At 43.5% G+C, this 19,011-nt stretch overlaps 1 protein-coding gene across 3 annotated transcripts in view; it reads right to left on the reverse strand.

The window, feature by feature from the left end:
* Window positions 1-19,011, reverse strand: part of LOC140373640 (glutamate receptor ionotropic, kainate 1) — a 54,622-nt gene that overhangs the window by 15,927 nt on the left and 19,684 nt on the right. For all 3 annotated transcript variants that reach the window (XM_072460253.1, XM_072460262.1, XM_072460244.1), the window contains exons 2-6: window positions 14,711-14,878; window positions 11,561-11,818; window positions 8,854-9,035; window positions 7,604-7,657; window positions 4,753-4,926 (exon numbers count right to left, since the gene is read on the reverse strand). In XM_072460253.1, the coding sequence (XP_072316354.1) occupies window positions 4,753-4,926; window positions 7,604-7,657; window positions 8,854-9,035; window positions 11,561-11,818; window positions 14,711-14,878 (836 nt within the window). The remainder of the gene's footprint in view (window positions 1-4,752; window positions 4,927-7,603; window positions 7,658-8,853; window positions 9,036-11,560; window positions 11,819-14,710; window positions 14,879-19,011) is intronic.

Here is a 19,011-nt window from a genome sequence, read left to right on the forward strand (position 1 = left end):
GGGGGAGACAGGTCAGAGAATGTCACTGAGAGCGAGGAGCAGAAAGGGAGACAGGTCAGAGAGTGTCACTGAGAGCGAGGAGCAGAGGGGGAGACAGGTCAGAGAGTATCACTGAGAGCGAGGAGCAGAGGGGGAGACAGGTCAGAGAGTGTCACTGAGAGCGGGGAGCAGAGGGGGAGACAGGTCAGAGAGTGTCACTGAGAGCGGGGAGACAGGTCAGAGAGTGTCACTGAGAGCGGGGAGCAGAGGGGGAGACAGGTCAGAGAGTGTCACTGAGAGCGAGGAGCAGAGGGGGAGACAGGTCAGAGAGTGTCACTGAGAGCGAGGAGCAGAGGGGGAGACAGGCCAGAGAGTGTCACTGAGAGCGAGGAGCAGAGGGGGTGACAGGTCAGAGAGTGTCACTGAGAGCGGGGAGCAGAGGGGGAGACAGGTCAGAGAGTGTCACTGAGAGCGAGGAGCAGAGGGGGAGACAGGTCAGAGAGTGTCACTGAGAACGAGGGGAGCAGAGGGGGAGACAGGTCAGAGAGTGTCACTGAGAGCGGGGAGCAGAGGGGGAGACAGGTCAGAGAGTGTCACTGAGAGCGGGGAGCAGAGGGGGAGACAGGTCAGAGAGTGTCACTGAGAGCGGGGAGACAGGTCAGAGAGTGTCACTGAGAGCGAGGAGCAGAGGGGGAGACAGGTCAGAGAGTGTCACTGAGAGCGGGGAGCAGAGGGGGAGACAGGTCAGAGAGTGTCACTGAGAGCGGGGAGACAGGTCAGAGAGTGTCACTGAGAGCGGGGAGCAGAGGGGGAGACAGGTCAGAGAGTGTCACTGAGAGCGGGGAGCAGAGGGGGAGACAGGTCAGAGAGTGTCACTGAGAGCGAGGAGCAGAGGGGGAGACAGGTCAGAGAGTGTCACTGAGAGCGAGGAGCAGAGGGAGAGACAGGTCAGAGATTGTCACTGAGAGAAAGGAGCAGAGGGGGAGACAGGTCAGAGAGTGTCACTGAGAGCGAGGAGCAGAGGGGGGGACAGGTCAGAGAGTATCACTGAGAGCAGGGAGCAGAGGGGGAGACAGGTCACAGAGTGTCACTGAGAGCGGGGAGCAGAGGGGGAGACAGGTCAGAGAGTGTCACTGAGAGCGGGGAGCAGAGGGCGAGACAGGTCAGAGAGTATCACTGAGAGCGGGGAGACAGGTCAGAGAGTGTCACTGAGAGCAAGGAGCAGAGGGGGAGACAGGTCAGAGAATGTCACTGAGAGCGAGGAGCAGAAAGGGAGACAGGTCAGAGAGTGTCACTGAGAGCGAGGAGCAGAGGGGGAGACAGGTCAGAGAGTATCACTGAGAGCGAGGAGCAGAGGGGGAGACAGGTCAGAGAGTGTCACTGAGAGCGGGGAGCAGAGGGGGAGACAGGTCAGAGAGTGTCACTGAGAGCGGGGAGACAGGTCAGAGAGTGTCACTGAGAGCGGGGAGCAGAGGGGGAGACAGGTCAGAGAGTGTCACTGAGAGCGGGGAGCAGAGGGGGAGACAGGTCAGAGAGTGTCACTGAGAGCGAGGAGCAGAGGGGGAGACAGGTCAGAGAGTGTCACTGACAGCGAGGAGCAGAGGGGGAGACAGTCAGAGAGTGTCACTGAGAGCGAGGAGCAGAGGGGGAGACAGGTCAGAGAGTGTCACTGAGAGCGAGGAGCAGAGGGAGAGACAGGTCAGAGATTGTCACTGAGAGAAAGGAGCAGAGGGGGAGACAGGTCAGAGAGTGTCACTGAGAGCGAGGAGCAGAGGGGGGGACAGGTCAGAGAGTATCACTGAGAGCAGGGAGCAGAGGGGGAGACAGGTCACAGAGTGTCACTGAGAGCGGGGAGCAGAGGGGGAGACAGGTCAGAGAGTGTCACTGAGAGCGGGGAGCAGAGGGCGAGACAGGTCAGAGAGTATCACTGAGAGCGGGGAGACAGGTCAGAGAGTGTCACTGAGAGCAAGGAGCAGAGGGGGAGACAGGTCAGAGAATGTCACTGAGAGCGAGGAGCAGAAAGGGAGACAGGTCAGAGAGTGTCACTGAGAGCGAGGAGCAGAGGGGGAGACAGGTCAGAGAGTATCACTGAGAGCGAGGAGCAGAGGGGGAGACAGGTCAGAGAGTGTCACTGAGAGCGGGGAGCAGAGGGGGAGACAGGTCAGAGAGTGTCACTGAGAGCGGGGAGACAGGTCAGAGAGTGTCACTGAGAGCGGGGAGCAGAGGGGGAGACAGGTCAGAGAGTGTCACTGAGAGCGAGGAGCAGAGGGGGAGACAGGTCAGAGAGTGTCACTGAGAGCGAGGAGCAGAGGGGGAGACAGGCCAGAGAGTGTCACTGAGAGCGAGGAGCAGAGGGGGTGACAGGTCAGAGAGTGTCACTGAGAGCGGGGAGCAGAGGGGGAGACAGGTCAGAGAGTGTCACTGAGAGCGAGGAGCAGAGGGGGAGACAGGTCAGAGAGTGTCACTGAGAACGAGGGGAGCAGAGGGGGAGACAGGTCAGAGAGTGTCACTGAGAGCGGGGAGACAGGTCAGAGAGTGTCACTGAGAGCGGGGAGCAGAGGGGGAGACAGGTCAGAGAGTGTCACTGAGAGCGGGGAGCAGAGGGGGAGACAGGTCAGAGAGTGTCACTGAGAGCGAGGAGCAGAGGGGGAGACAGGTCAGAGAGTGTCACTGACAGCGAGGAGCAGAGGGGGAGACAGTCAGAGAGTGTCACTGAGAGCGAGGAGCAGAGGGGGAGACAGGTCAGAGAGTGTTACTGAGAGCGAGGAGCAGAGGGGGAGACAGGTCAGAGAGTATCACTGAGAGCAGGGAGCAGAGGGGGAGACAGGTCACAGAGTGTCACTGAGAGCGGGGAGCAGAGGGGGAGACAGGTCAGAGAGTGTCACTGAGAGCGGGGAGACAGGTCAGAGAGTGTCACTGAGAGCGGGGAGCAGAGGGGGAGACAGGTCAGAGAGTGTCACTGAGAGCAGGGAGCAGAGGGCGAGACAGGTCAGAGAGTGTCACTGAGAGCGGGGAGCAGAGGGGGAGACAGGTCAGAGAGCGTCACTGAGGGGGGGAGACAGGTCAGAGAGCGTCACTGAGGGGGGGAGACAGGTCAGAGAGCGTCACTGAGGGGGGGAGACAGGTCAGAGAGCGTCACTGAGGGGGGAGACAGGTCAGAGAGCGTCACTGAGAGTGGGGAGCAGAGGGCGAGACAGGTCAGAGAGTGTCACTGAGAGCGGGGAGCAGAGGGGGAGACAGGTCAGAGAGTGTCACTGAGAGCGAGGAGCAGAGGGGGAGACAGGTCAGAGAGTGTCACTGAGAGCGGGGAGCAGAGGGGGAGACAGGTCAGAGAGTGTCACTGAGAGCGGGGAGACAGGTCAGAGAGTGTCACTGAGAGCGGGGAGCAGAGGGGGAGACAGGTCAGAGAGTGTCACTGAGAGCAGGGAGCAGAGGGCGAGACAGGTCAGAGAGTGTCACTGAGAGCGGGGAGCAGAGGGGGAGACAGGTCAGAGAGTGTCACTGAGAGTGGGGAGCAGAGGGCGAGACAGGTCAGAGAGTGTCACTGAGAGCGGGGAGCAGAGGGCGAGACCGGTCAGAGAGTGTCACTGAGAGCGGGGAGCAGAGGGGGAGACAGGTCAGAGAGCGTCACTGAGGGGGGGAGACAGGTCAGAGAGCGTCACTGAGAGCGGGGAGCAGAGGGGGAGACAGGTCAGAGAGTGTCACTGAGAGGGGGAGACAGGTCAGAGAGCGTCACTGAGGGGGGGAGACAGGTCAGAGAGCGTCACTGAGGGGGGGAGACAGGTCAGAGAGTGTCACTGAGAGGGGGAGACAGGTCAGAGAGCGTCACTGAGGGGGGGAGACAGGTCAGAGAGCGTCACTGAGGGGGGGAGACAGGTCAGAGAGTGTCACTGAGGGGGGGAGACAGGTCAGAGAGTGTCACTGAGGGGGGGAGACAGGTCAGAGAGTGTCACTGAGGGGGGGAGACAGGTCAGAGAGACAGGTCAGAGAGTGTCACTGAGGGGGGGAGACAGGTCAGAGAGTGTCACTGAGGGGGGGAGACAGGTCAGAGAGACAGGTCAGAGAGTGTCACTGAGGGGGGGAGACAGGTCAGAGAGACAGGTCAGAGAGTGTCACTGAGGGGGGGTATCATGTCTACACTGCAAAAATTGAATCTACTGTATTTGTAGATTTTACTTGTATTTGTAATTTTATTTTAAGGAGAAGGATTTTCTAGGATCTTGAAATCCATCCATCCATAATCCAGACCAGTCCGTGTGAAATGTAATGAAAGGATGACACACTTATATAAAGTTTTTAACTGGTAAAATAGAGGTCACTGCGGGGAAAAAAATACTGAAAAAATATTCACTCTTCAATAACAATTCAAAGTCAACACAAACACAAAAATATAGTGGCAAGTTATCATGTTATTTACAAAAAATAAAATCGGATAATATTATTTATCTCATTATTCATATTGATTGCCTCACCAGTTTTCTTAGAGTTGACATATTATGCTTTTATGAGATATGCAGTACTGAACTATAACAAAAGCACATTTACATTTTGTTTATTGATCTAAACAGCCTAGAAACGAGTGAAAACAGCACTTTTCTGAGCGGCCGAGCCCCAGTTGCAACACAACATTGAGTAAAATAAGGGCGAGGGGGAAAAAACTGTGTATCGGAACCTTGTTTTGACTTAAAAAAAAACCTAGTTACCCAGAATATCCCAAAGTACATGACATTTCCTTCACTCTGAGTCCAAATACTGCAGTGGTGTTTCCCTCACCGTCATCATGCCCTCCATCATGCCCAGCTCCACTTTGGACGGGGCCTGCATCCTCTCCATGGACCAGCGCTCCACCACCGACGCCACCTGCGGGTTGTCGATGTTGAGCAGCCTGAAGCCCGTCATGTTCACGCCGCTGTAGCGATACGGCTCCAGGTCCAAGGAAAACAGGTCCTGCAGGAGGAGAAAGAAAGCTGCAGGTTCTACGAGGCGGTGGCAGGGATGACAGGGCGTGGCAGGGATGACAGGGCACTTCAGAGGACACACTTTAAAGAGTAGGACGGATTCTCATGGTTTGCTACATTTGACTCTCAATTGTCCTTGTGGTAAAAACATGTTCACACAGTTTAAACCTGTCAAGAAGAAAAAAACAAAAATGACAGAAAGTAGAGCTGAGGTCTAAAATGGCCTCCCCCTACGTACTACGGGTGTCATAAATAAGACACATTCCATCCAAAATGCTAAGACGGTTCATGTGCAAAGAAGACATTTTTCTCCAGACAAAACAAGGCAAGAATTTTTTGTATAATGAGCAAATACACTGCATTACTTTTTTATAAAACACATTTTTTTTTAATGTGATTGTAATTGTAATTTCCTAGTGTGATGTCATCAATTACAAACAGATAAACCTAAAAATGTGCAATTCTATGATAAAGCTTTTATAATTTTTAGCAAAATTCCAAATTTATTTAGAATTTCAAGGCAAAAAGAGAAATAGGACATGCTTAAAGTGCCTATGACAATTTGGACGACTCATTGAATTAAAATGCAGTTAAGTTTTACATGTTTAAGATTTTGCGAAAAATTATAAAAATGTTATCCCAGAAAAGCAAATTATTTAGGTTTATAATTTCACTTCCTGTTTGTAATTGATGACATCACACTGGGAATTACCCAGTAAATAAAAAAAAAAGAAAAGAAATACATAAATGAAAATATATAAGAGCACCTTTATTTTGTTGAGTCATGTTTAGAGCGTCAAAAAAGTAGTTTATTTTGTGTAAATTCTGCATAAACGTTGTCTGGAACGAGTGTCCCTAGTGTGATGTCACTTCCTGTCATTTTCTACAGCTTTTTCGACTTTGTTCCACAAATACCTACTTGATTGGTGTAAAACAATAATTTATTTGTACATCAGCTATAAACACACCAAATAAAGTCAAAATTAGAAAATCATAAAAACATGTCATGGGCACTTTAACACTTTTTCTAACAGTGAAAATACTGAGTTTTAGTCTTTTGAATACAATTATTTTCCAGATTTAATCAAATATTTAGTTTTAGTTTTAGTTGACGAAATGTTTACTCACTTAATTTAGTCAGTTAAATCCTTTCTAGATGGTGAGATCGTTTATGGTCTGCCTTGGACCTCTAGGAATGAAAAGTAGAATCCTCTCATTTCTTTCATTCATCTATGTTTAGTTTTTATGATTTGATGCAGTTAGTTGAAAGAAAACATCTACTTTTAGTCACAGTTTGATTCATCAATAGTGTATTTATTTTAGACATAGTTTTAGTCAGTATGCTTACTTGTACTTATTTTTTTTATATTTTAGTCGCTGAATGAACACTGGTCACAAACCTGGTGTTATGGTTTGATTCATTTTGTTCACTCAACTACGAAAAAGCTCAGATTTCCTTCATGTTTTTAAGTCCATACACCTTCACCAAACTCCAAATTCCACTGAAACTCTTCCCCTTCTGTCTTTGCTCCCTTTATTTGTGTCTGAAGTTACAATGTTGAAAAAGTATTTCTTTCACTTGCATAATGAACAACAGAGAAGCGCAATACTGAAATAATACAGTTCAATGAGATTTGTACTCTTACATCACTATCCATTTCAGAAAATTGTTTTTTGGGGGGATATGACCTAGTGATCTGGATAAAGAAACGCTTGATTAAAAACTGGAGCGCTTTGGAATTTATGCCAAGTATTACAAAACACATCAGTTTGACTTCGACATGGTGACTTTTGTGGGTTAGCGGCCCAATTCACAGCAGGAAATAAATAAATAAAGCCACTTGTGTCACGAGATAGAAGCCGTTTTAGCAGTGTCAAATCAGTGTTTTTCAGACGGTGGAAAGGAAAGGCTTTTTTGCAAGCAATATCAAATAAAACAGTTAAACATAAAGCTGTGTTCTAGGGCTAAAGAAAAGAAGAGTTCAATTGCATAAACAGACTCTCTTTTATTTTGTTACTATCTTCTTCTGCGAGTGGATTTCATTGAGGAGGAATGGAGTCATACTGTTGTGATTGCATTTAATTTGGCTTTGGAAAGTATTGTTTAAGATACTTTGATTACTTTTTAAAATGGTACTTTTAACTTTCTGTGAACGTGGATTGCTGGACTAAAACAGGGCTAAGACTTTCTAAACTAAATCAAACCACACACAAGACCACAAACCGACAGGAATTCATGTAAAAATAACTAGAAAAGAAGAAGCTAACTGCATATTTGTATGTGAACAGGCAGGAAAACTGTTATTTCACTCACAAAATCTAATTCTGTCTTCTCTTTGAAGGTGTCTGAATAAATACTTATATTCCCAATAAAAAATGTGTTAACTGATAAAAAATACACTAAATCTAAAATCAGCTGAATCCAAACTGTACATATTTTCTATCTAGAAGCCTTCAGTCACCATATTTACTCCTTTATTTGGTTGATAATGTATTCAAAAAGTCTCAATGTGCAATAGAAATCATATTTTGACAAGTCAACTCTCATAAACCCATATTTTATTGTGTTTTCCTAAATCTACTGTGTAAGGCAACTCCAGTACAAGTAAAGTCCTCTGGGTTTCTTAAATGACACAGAGCTTGTCTTGTTCTGTTTGTTTACTCACCAGCGTGGTGAAAAAGTAGTGGTAATACTCCGTCATCATGCCCATGGACAGGATCTGCACAGGAACGACACGCTGGTTAAATGTTGTTTAAATGTAGTGTCCGAAGTGATCACAAACCACCTCCTCAGCGTTATGTTTCCTAATGCTCTACAATACCACTTTTCTTGTGCAAAAGGCAACAAGAAAAAGACACTATTTGTTTTAGTATTATATATATATATATCCATCCATCCATCCATTTTCTACCGCTTGTTCCCTTTCAGGGTCGCGGGTGACTGGAGCCTGTCCCAGTGACTTTGACACCCTGGACAGTGGCCAACTTGTCGCAGGGCCAAACACAGAGACATAGACATTACAGACACTATTCACTCTCATTCATTCACTAGGGTCAATTTAGAGTCACCAATTTTGCCTAACACATCATGTCTTTGGACGGTGGGAGGAGCCGAAGAACCCGGAGAGAACCCACGGTAACACGGGGAGAACATGCAGACTCCACCCAGAGGGATCATGTGATGTGGGTCTGGTCCGAGAATATATATATATATATATATTAAAAAAGGAAATTAAAATACGTCACAGTTAACAATATCAAAAATAATGTCATAATACATTCACTTTCACAAGGTTTATGGAGCCAACATTGGACACATTGGCACTGAAACATGAAGCCACATTTTTAGCCTAATTGCTCTTTTTCTTCTTCTTATTCTTCTTTCTTCATTGGTCGGTTGGAAGTGACACATTTTGGAAAAATAAATAAACAAAAGTATTATAATTCCATTTAGATGAGTGAGATATATTGTGCATCCCTACATTACATTTACTAATCCACAAATGATATAATCACACATATACAACTAGTGCACTTGATAACAAACATCTTACAGCTCCTTAAATCTGAACAGAGCTGTGATGAACTCAAATGAAGTGGCACATTTTCTGGCTCTATGGTTTTCATCAGTTCGTTAAACTTGTCTACCTTTCCTGTAAGTTTAATCCCAAACCCCACTCGTATTCAGTCGTTAATAGAGAAGACGCTCACACATTCACTTTGATTCACAAGGGAAATAGTTCCATCTGCGAGCCAACTTTTCACACCAAGAATGGTTTGACTGAAGTGTGACTGCGGCGGCTGCTTCCTCATGATACGGACAGCACTGGATTCAAACACCCTTCACTTCTGGACTAATTGGTGTTCTAAGATGGAGGTGAGCCATAAATGTACCACTGGTCCTTCATTATCTGACCTGTTTGAGCACGTCGGCCGATGTCTGGTACGAGCAGTCGAAGATGACGTAGAACTCTTTTCCCTTCTTCATCTCTTTGAGCAGAGGCCGGGCGTCTTTACTTCCTGTGGGCAGCTGGCGGATCTTGATCTTGATGCTGTACCTCGAAGGAGCTTTGATCAACTCTTGCAACCGAATTAGTCCTGCAATATAAATATCAAAGAAGCACAAAGAATCATGAATGTGCTTCATGTGTTTATCCTTTATCCTGACTCACACAGGGAGGAAACACTTAAGGTTTTATTCTGAGCTAATGTCTCTGGACTTCCAACCGTGTTTCATTGTTGTCTCATCAAAACATGATTTTATATTAATTAACACATATTCTGTCTCCTTAGAGCTTCAGTACTTGATGTAATTTCACTGGTAATACAGCTTTTTTACCCTTGGTTAACATTAGAAAACTAGATGTATGGATATATGTGGATGTATACTATAAACTTATGTACCTATGTACTTTTTAAATGACTTTTAAGTACAGTATTTTATTATTATATGTCTAAGATTTGTTTCTATGCATGCTTGTGCATATGAATGTCAAAACTGAATAGATGAAAACATAATATATTCAGTGTAAGAACATCCAACACCACAAACAGAAACAGGCAACATTGAAAAATGGGGGGGTCTGAGGGTCACTCCAGTTTCATTTTCCGTTTGAAAAAATCTGTTCTAAAGCTGCGCAAACACTCGAAAATGAAGGCTGGATTTCCCAGGGTTTGAGAGAACTCGGGACGAGTTGGACAGATTAAAAAACTTACTTTAGGTTTAGTGGTGTAAAAATCATGTGCCCTCAGGTTTGATAACCACTGCCCTAAATCCCCCTGCACTTTTCAGAGAACAGTTTCAAACTTCATTAGAAAGCTTTTAGTGCCATAACAGTCATAAATGCATTCATCAACCTGCATTCATTTGAACTCACAAACATTAAAGATCTCATAGGCTCTGCACAAATCAACAGCTACTTGTTTCCAATGCAATGTGGGCGTATAATGAGACTTCAGAGGTCAGAACTCGGACCTCGGAGAGAACTTTTCTGAGTTTCCGTGGACAGTTGGGAAAAGTACATTACAGTTTATGTACTGTAACGGCTCAAATAATAAAATCAGTATCAGAATCAGAAACGGTTTATTGCCATTGTCAATGAACACAATTCACAAATATAACTTGCTTTGAGGATCCAGGAAATCCAGGAGAGTTCAAATCAAGCAAAATGTGGATCCAGTACATTGAATGTTTAACTTAAATACATTTGTAAGTTATGAATCAAAGTTTTAAAGTGAATTTAGCATTATGCAAAGGAAATGGGTTAATGAGCATTAGCTCAATGTGGACGTTAGCAACATTAGCATAACTGTAGTAACTTCATAACTTCAGTGGACATAAGAGAGAAACTCTCTTACTTTTCGGACTATAGCTGCTACATTTTCCCCACACTTTGAACCCTGCGGCACATACAAAGGTGCGTCTAATTTATAGATTTTTACGGCCACTGGGGGGCGCTCTAGCAGGAAGGGCCAACGTTTGACACACTGTAGAAGAAGACTTCCGTGGTCACTGTCCAGGGGACACGTCGTGTCCTCTATATTTTAAGCTTCAAAACGCTGTGTGTTTTATTACAATAAGACTCATATTCACAAAGAAATTAGTCTAATGAGGAAGTGAATCTAGACGCGGCGAAACGCAAAGATACACGAGGAGCGCGGACATGCGATATACGGCAGTCTGCAGTTTAGAACCTGCCGTATTGAAATGAGACTTTCTCTGGCAGACCTGACAATATTTCTGTGTGAATATCATCTCACAAATGTTACAGCACTCACTCGCTAAGTACAAGCTCAGATGAACCAGATGTGAAGACACAGAGACAGGTAAATCAGCTCACACAGAGTCATCAAGGACAGAGGGGACAGTAGGGACAGAGGGGACAGTAGGGACAAAGGGGACAGTAGGGACAGAGGGGACAGTAGGGACAGAGGGGACAGTAGGGACAGCTGTGATCTTCAAAATGCTGTGTGTTTTATTCCAATCCAACTCATATTCACTGAGAAACTAGTCTAATTAGACCCGGTTCAAAAAACAACCGGTGCATCACTACCGTGTACTATATGTGTAAATATCTCATGTTACAACATTGCCACCTGTGGCTTATTGACAGGTGGGGCCCGTATATGTACAATTTATCTGTTCTTTGAAAATGTTGTTGTCTTGGCTTTTATTCAGGAGCGCTGTATAACCCAAAAAATATCAAATCAAATCAAATCAAATCAAATCAAATCAATTTATTTTTGTAAGGCCCAAAATCACAACAACAGTTGCCTCTGAGGGCCACAGGGAGAAATGAATCAACAATGTCTGTGGTGGCGATGAAGTCAGACAATGTCTGTGGTGGCGAGGGACGATGTCCCAGGGTCCTCTGTCCTTAGACTCTCCTGTATATGGGAAAATATGGGAAAATAACACAGTGCTATCAATATTTAAAGTAGAAATTGGTGTTAGGATGTTCCAGTGTGAATTTACAAGTCCAAAGACATAAAATTCAACCTCTGAGGATAAGTACAGCACAACATAGGCCCACATATGCACACTGTCCAGTCTCGTCACCTTCAGAGAATTCAAAAGTGTAAAGGACTGGAAAAGACACCTACACAAGCTGCATCACACTCACCCGTGGCGTCCTCGTAGACCACGGTCACGGCCTTCCACTTGTAGAACTGCACGATGTCCAGCACGGCGCGGCTGATGGAGGCGTACTCGGGGAACAGGTTGATGTAGAAGCTGTCCTTGTTGTCCACAGACGGGTGCTTCCAGCGGGTCTGGATGTGTGGCACCTCCAGAGCGTTGCAGATGGACTGGACCGCACTGACCGAGGAGCTGTGAGAGGGGCCGAAGACCGCGCCCACGCCCAACGCCAACTGGTCACAGGCTGGGAGGAGCAGAGAGGTGTCATTCATATTACAATATATGTATTCAATTTATGGAAAAGAAAAGGTTGCACTTCACCTGCCTCGTTTCAGGGAAATAGAAAATAAAAAACGTAAACGTATCTACCCAAGCGCGTATACGTTTCATGCCATACCCTGGAATATTATAGTCAAGGGAACAATATTTCCATGGAAAAAAGCAGAAGGCAAAGTATGAGTCAGGTTTGTGGAGTTACAAGCCCCCACAGTAAGTGTACATTTTTGGTGCAATAATACAACCACACTGTAAAATGCGCCACGGTACACCTAATTTACATACATTTTATTAGTCATTATTTGGATAAATATTTAAGAATAAATACACCTTTATTTTGATAAATAAATGTTTAAACTGTGTCGAACACATTTTCCATTAGCAATGCACATTTACAATTCCTTCAAAACCTCAAACCTCTAACAAACATTTAGTGTAATATAAAGTGATTATATACTACTTTTATAAATATAATATTTTTCCAGTTTGTAGAAATAGTACAAAAAGATTCAGTTGTAGTTGTGTAACATACGTAGATCATTATTTAACATTTTGTTCAATCTAAACGACAAAATGTATATAAAACAGTGTAGTAATAGAAACAGCCCCATTGACTTCCAATTAAAGGGATATTTTTCCCCTGTTTTTCCCTGGACTTATCCCCTGCTGCTGACCTCGTCTGTCCCCGACCTGCCTCGTCTCTGCCCTGGATATTACCTTCTGTTTTTGTCCACGAGTTTCATCTGTTCCCTTTTGGTAAGACGCCTGTAGTACACATAATGTACAACAGTAGTACACATATGTACAACAGTACACATATGTACAACAGTACACATATGTACAACACAGTACACATATGTACAACAGTAGTACACATATGTACAACAGTACACATATGTACAACAGTAGTACACATATGTACAACAGTACACATATGTACAACAGTAGTACACATATGTACAACAGTACACATATGTATACCAGTAGTACACATATGTACAACAGTACACATATGTACAACAGTACACATATGTACAATAGTACACATATGTACAACAGTAGTACACATCTGTACAACAGTAGTACACATATGTACAACAGTACACATATGTACAACAGTACACATATGTACAACAGTAGTACACATATGTACAACAGTAGTACACATATGTACAACAGTACACATATGTACAACAGTAGTACACATATGTACAACACAGTACACATATGTACAACAGTACACATATGTACAACAGTAGTACACATATGTACAACAGTACACATATGTACAACAGTACACATATGTACAACAGTAATACACATCTGTACAACAGTAGTACACATCTGTACAACAGTACACATATGTACAACAGTACACATCTGTACAACAGTAGTACACATCTGTACAACAGTACACATATGTACAACAGTAGTACACATCTGTACAACAGTAGTACACATCTGTACAACAGTAGTACACATCTGTACAGCAGTACACATATGTACAACAGTAGTACACATCTGTACAACAGTAGTACACATCTGTACAACAGTACACATACAGCCCAACTGAAATACTGTTGCCTGTATATCAATACCACAGTAGGGCTGTGTTGTGGCTGAACTATTTTAAACTCAGGATATTTGATGTTTGCAAAATACTTAAATATCTGCAAGTCGCTAATTCCGACCATTCATAGAGTGATTTAGATTCAGTTACGATACAAATCTGCAGATTTATAATACAGAACCAGTTTAACTGTTGTTTCCAATATCAATGTCAATTTGTCAAAAAGTAACAGTATGTAACTTTCCAGAGGTGGCACGCCACCTGCAGGAGTCCATGGACATAGAACGTTAAAACACTCCAGAACATTCTTTATACATTTGATGACATACTGTTGGATATAATATAGCAAAAGAAACATTTCCATGGAAACAAGCAGAAGGAGGCCAAGTACAAGTCAGGTTTGTGGAGATGCGAGCCACTCACAGAAATAATAATATAATAATATAATCTTAAAAAATGCTATTATTTTAGTTACACCATGGGGTTTTAATTGAATAAAACCTCACAACCTCCAATGTAGTGTCGGTGTAATCTCTCATTCGTCCAGGCGTGTTCCATAGTAGAAAAAGCTTCAGTTGTAGTCATCTGGACTCAGTTTGAAAAAATATTTTAAAAAAGTATATTTTTTCAAACTGAGTCCAGGTGACTACAACTGAAGCTTTTTCTACTCCAATGTAGTGATAAAAAAGTACTGTACTTTACTTAAGTATTTTTTTTACAATGGATACTTTTTTTTACTTCATTACATTTGAGATTATGTACCAGTATCTGTACTTTTTACTCCACTACATTTCAGAAAAGGACTGAAAAGTAAAAAGTACTTTCCGTATGGTTTGAGTTTTGTTTTTTGGCACATTCACATGCTGGAGATGTTAAAGTCATGTCTTGGCTTTGAGCAAACAAAATATACATATAAATAGTCTAGAAACATTGAGAAATCATTTTTCAAGACCTCCACATTTTAAGCTTTTTTAGTTATGAAAAATATGAGCAAAATAGTACATTTCAAACATCTACTTCAAGACTTTTACTTAAGTATATTTTCATAAATTCTACTTTTAGTATTTTTTTGCACCTATTTCTGTTCTGTTACATATTTAATGATAATGAGTACTTCTTCCACCACTGATCCAATGAAGTCCAACTTACTTTCAACATGAAAATGGGTAAAATACTTTTTCTTTCCCAGTTTTTGTCCATTGCATTCATGGATTTCAATGACACTTTTAACCTTTGACCTTGCAGAGTCCCAGTACATAGATGAAATACTTTGATGCGGTCGGTCCTCACCTCTCCTCGAAGCCTCGAAGCTGTCGAACAGGTTGATCCTCTGAATGTCGTAGGTCAGCGTGGTGTTTGGCATGAGCGTCCGGTTACGGTTAATATTTGTGACGGCGAACTTGAAGGCCAGCTCCTCCACTCCGATGGGGTCGTTCTCCAGCGTCTCAAAGATGCCCCCTGTGGACGCAACCAGGCAGTACAAGTCAGCATTAGTATCACCAGTTAATCCTCAAATCTCGACCACTTGTCTCATCCTAATTCCCGATTTGAAGGTTGCGGCGGCGGCAGTTGTTGACAATTGCATAACCTTGTTTTTCTTGCGGCACAGAAATAAAACCTGCCAGAGATGATTTAATCTGCCTCCGCCTGAACTTTCCCTCTTCTGGCTCAGTTACGTGACCTAAATTCTCACGCCGGACATAATAGCTTTTATGAAAAAAGTCCTGTCCATGAGCAAGACACTTCACCCACCTTGTGGTTTTTACAGTGGATACTTTCTATTTTTGGTATCTGTACTTTCTAAAACGAAAAAGTACTTTTGTGTGTTTGAAGTGTTATTTTTAGCACGTTCATGGTGACCTCCTGGTTTTGAGTTCAAGTCTTGGCTTTGAGAAAAACTAAAATACACATACAAATTCTAGAAATTTTGAAAAGTTGACAAAAAACTCAAGATAACTATATTTTACGCTTTAATATTTATCCAAAATCTGTGTGAAATAATTTTACTTTTTATTCTAATAGTAACATTTTAAACATGTACTTGAATACTCTTACTTAAGTACTTGGGGTCGTAGTATGGAGGGAAGTTTTCCATGTAATCTTTCCCTCTGAAGATGAATATTTATGATATTTAACATAAATGTTTTTTCTTAGTGCCTTTGCTGTTTGTCCTCAGTGCATCAGATGTGTCTTTTTACAGACTAGTAGTGACTTGAAATGAATGCAAATGAGCAATTAAGGATGAGAAAGTAGGACAGTTGCCATAGCGATTAACAATTTAAAACAGATGAGGAAAAAGTCAATGGGGAAAAAGTCCTCGAAATGTGGCATAAGATGAAGCTGGAACTGGAGCTAGAGCAAAGCAGCTGCTGATTGTTTCAAATGCAGAGAAACCACGAGCAGATCAACTCCACAAACTCATTCAAAAGCTGTTTTACCACAGAGAGAGAGTGTGACACACGTGTGACGGGCCCAAAATGTTCCACATGCATTGTTAGTGTGAGCATGCTCGCCTCTCCACAGATATGACTTAATCTGGCCTAGTGGACTCACTGGCTTGTCTCCATGGAGATAAAGTGAAACAATCCAAGCAATGCAATAACATCTCCATGGAGACATTCAGGTGGCGGCCCCATACCCCAGAAAAGTACATAGTACGCCTTTAATATCAGCTCAGTAAAATGTACATTTTCATTCAAAACAATGTTTGCTCTATTCCACGTTCTATGACATCGCGCTCCACACAAACGGAGACAATTATGTCTCCAAACAAGTCTGTAGTTTTCTGTCATTTGCAGGTAGCATAAACCACATCCGCAGTAGCATGTTAAGTGCATGTTTTACATGTTTGAAAATTGTGTAGCCAACGTGTATATTGCTTTTTACACACAGTTAAGGAGATATATCACATGATAACGCTCAATGAATAATGCAGGACACAAATCCAGGATGGCAGGCGGCCTCTGATTGGTTGCATTTCTTCCTGTCTCGTGGTGGGCCTGTGTTAGGGCCAAGGTTTGGCCCTTGCAAGCCAATCCAGTGGCTTGCATGAATCCTTATTCTGCCCCGTCCACTTTTGCCTCTTTTTGCCACGGATCGGCACTTCCGTTGTAATCGCACTTCCGGTCGAGCAGGATCTCCTTTGGCTTAAAAGGAGAATGTGGGAAAGGTCTGGCTACTAAAATATGCTTTAAAGTAGTATGGTTTGTGTAAAATATCCTATGTTCATGTGACCAACAAGTCAACTATGCACCGATTCTGGATTCAGGTCTGAAGCCTTGTGTTACTAATACAACCGGAAGGAGGATTACATCGCATGGAGGCGCCCGGACGGGCTTCTGGAGTAAAGTGAATATCACAACTGAAGACAAGATGGACGTAACCAAAGGAAAAGGATTGGATTAGCCAATCAGCAAATACGTTGACAGTCACAAGCCAGCCAATGCTTCCCCTGACACTAAAAACTAAATTTGCAGGCAGAATTTCAGAGGCCAATTAATTATAGGCCTATAAGTTAGCTCGCTTTCTAGTTAGTTTTTATTGGAGAGTCATCTTTATATACTGTATGTCTGAGTCACAGTAATGTCAATGTGATGCTTTATTCATCCACTAATGTTCCATAGAGGCTTAGCATTCAAGGGTAGTCACCTGGACAAGGGTGTTTTACATCACATGATTTAATTTATTTATTGACCTTTATTTATTCAGAATAGTCCTCAAGAATCTCATTTGCAGGGGAGTCCTGGCCCCAGAGAGGAGGACCCTTTTGTACATGTATTAGCAGTAGGGCAAACCAGAGCACCCAGAGGACACCCACAGACACAGGGAGAACAGGCAAACTCTACACAGAAAGGCCCTGCTCTGTCCAGGAGTCGAACCCAGGACCTCCTTCATCTTTCTGAGGCCAGAGCTCAAACCGCTGAGCCACCCTCCACCAGAAAACAATATTTGTCCATTTCCCCTATTATACTGCTAAAATGTGTCCTTACAAATTAGACCAACAATAGGTCACTATTGGTGTTAGTGATTTATTTGGAAAGACCTTTAGAAACCCCGAAGGATTTAAACGTGAATGCCTTTTTTCCTCAAAGTCCAAACTGAGGGCGCCTTGTTCGTGGTGCTGCTCATGGGCGCAGGCTGCAATGTGCCAAAACTGAGGATGAAACTAACATCTAGGGCACGGGGTTTGGGACTCATCAAGCCTTCCATGTCACATAGAGAGAGTGGAGAGAACGTAGAGTCCATTTGAACTCAAATAGAAGCTGAGGCCTCATTTACATCTTGTTGTTGGTCTCTAATCACATGCTAATCATATGCATCGAGGAAATATCACTCTGGATTCTATACTAACGCTTGTAGACACACTGCAGAGTTTGTCCTATGTGAGATGGTGTGTTTATGGCCATGTTAAAAGAGATATATGAAGCAGTTGTCAAAGTGTCGTCTGGAAAGCCCTGGGGGTCCCTGGGCCATGTGCCGGGGGTCCCACAAAACTGAAAACTATTTCTTATGATAAACAATCGCAAACATAAACCGTATTTGATGGAAACAACTACACCAGTAAAATAATGACTGTGACAAATTCATCTTTCATCCAAATGTGGTTATAAATATGATTTTAACTTTTTTTATTTAAAATGTTATTTCCGATAAGGGGTCCCTGGCCTTATAAAGTCTGAAAACTGCTGATATATAGTTTACGCAGAGGACATCACATCATTCTGCAGTGTGAAATGATACGTTTTCCTGTAGGACCTACAAAAACACAACTAAAATGCAAAAGTGCTGCTACAGTTTGATAAATAAAAAATATCTAAAATATAATTCAAAATATTTTGTTTGTACTTGACAGGTAAAAGGAAAAAAAAGTGCCACTGTGCACTGCCACAACACTCACATTTACTCACTGAGACAGTGGGTTTCTCTTTCTCTTCTTAAATAAGCTGCTCCTGTGTTGTGTGTTGAGGGGAGAGTCGGGCCCTGTCCCAATACTCGCACTACACACTTGACTGACGTGAGGTGAGGGCACAAGGGGACAAGGGAGCAGGAGGTAAACAGGAGAATTGGGACGGTCCACGTCAGAGCGTTGTGAATGTGGCAAAGAAAAACAGCAGCGTAAAACAGCTTTGAGTGGTGTTGAACCGCAGATAATTCAATCACAAAGCCACAGCTCGGTTTAGTTTGGATCATTTGCTGAATTGGCCACAAACAAATGTGAACAAGCAAAATGTTTCTACAGCGTTGTTGCTGGACAGTCACATATTTATTTAAAATATCATCAGTATAATTGTTGAGACAATCTTTCCCATTACATTTCCTGTTAGCTCTCTCTGCTAGGGCAGAAACGCTGCGCCGTTTATGACAGTGAAATGCATTGTGGGAAGTGTTTGCCTGAAGTTGCTCGCTGTGTGCAGAGGGAAGCCCGCGGAGAAGATCAGAACATTCTAAAGGACCCTGCACACTCCAGCGGCTCGTCCTGAACGTGCCAGTGTTGGGACAGATCCTTCAAGTGTCTAATATTTCCCAACTGCCGTTTGCAAACAAGCCATAATCTCTGCTCAGTCATAGCAACATCTTTCAGTTTTTACTTC

The sequence above is a fragment of the Eucyclogobius newberryi genome, unplaced genomic scaffold (genome assembly GCF_026437365.1).
Source record: "Eucyclogobius newberryi isolate DKJ021-1_F unplaced genomic scaffold, fEucNew1.0.hap1 SCAF_10, whole genome shotgun sequence".
NCBI lineage: Eukaryota > Metazoa > Chordata > Actinopteri > Gobiiformes > Gobiidae > Eucyclogobius > Eucyclogobius newberryi.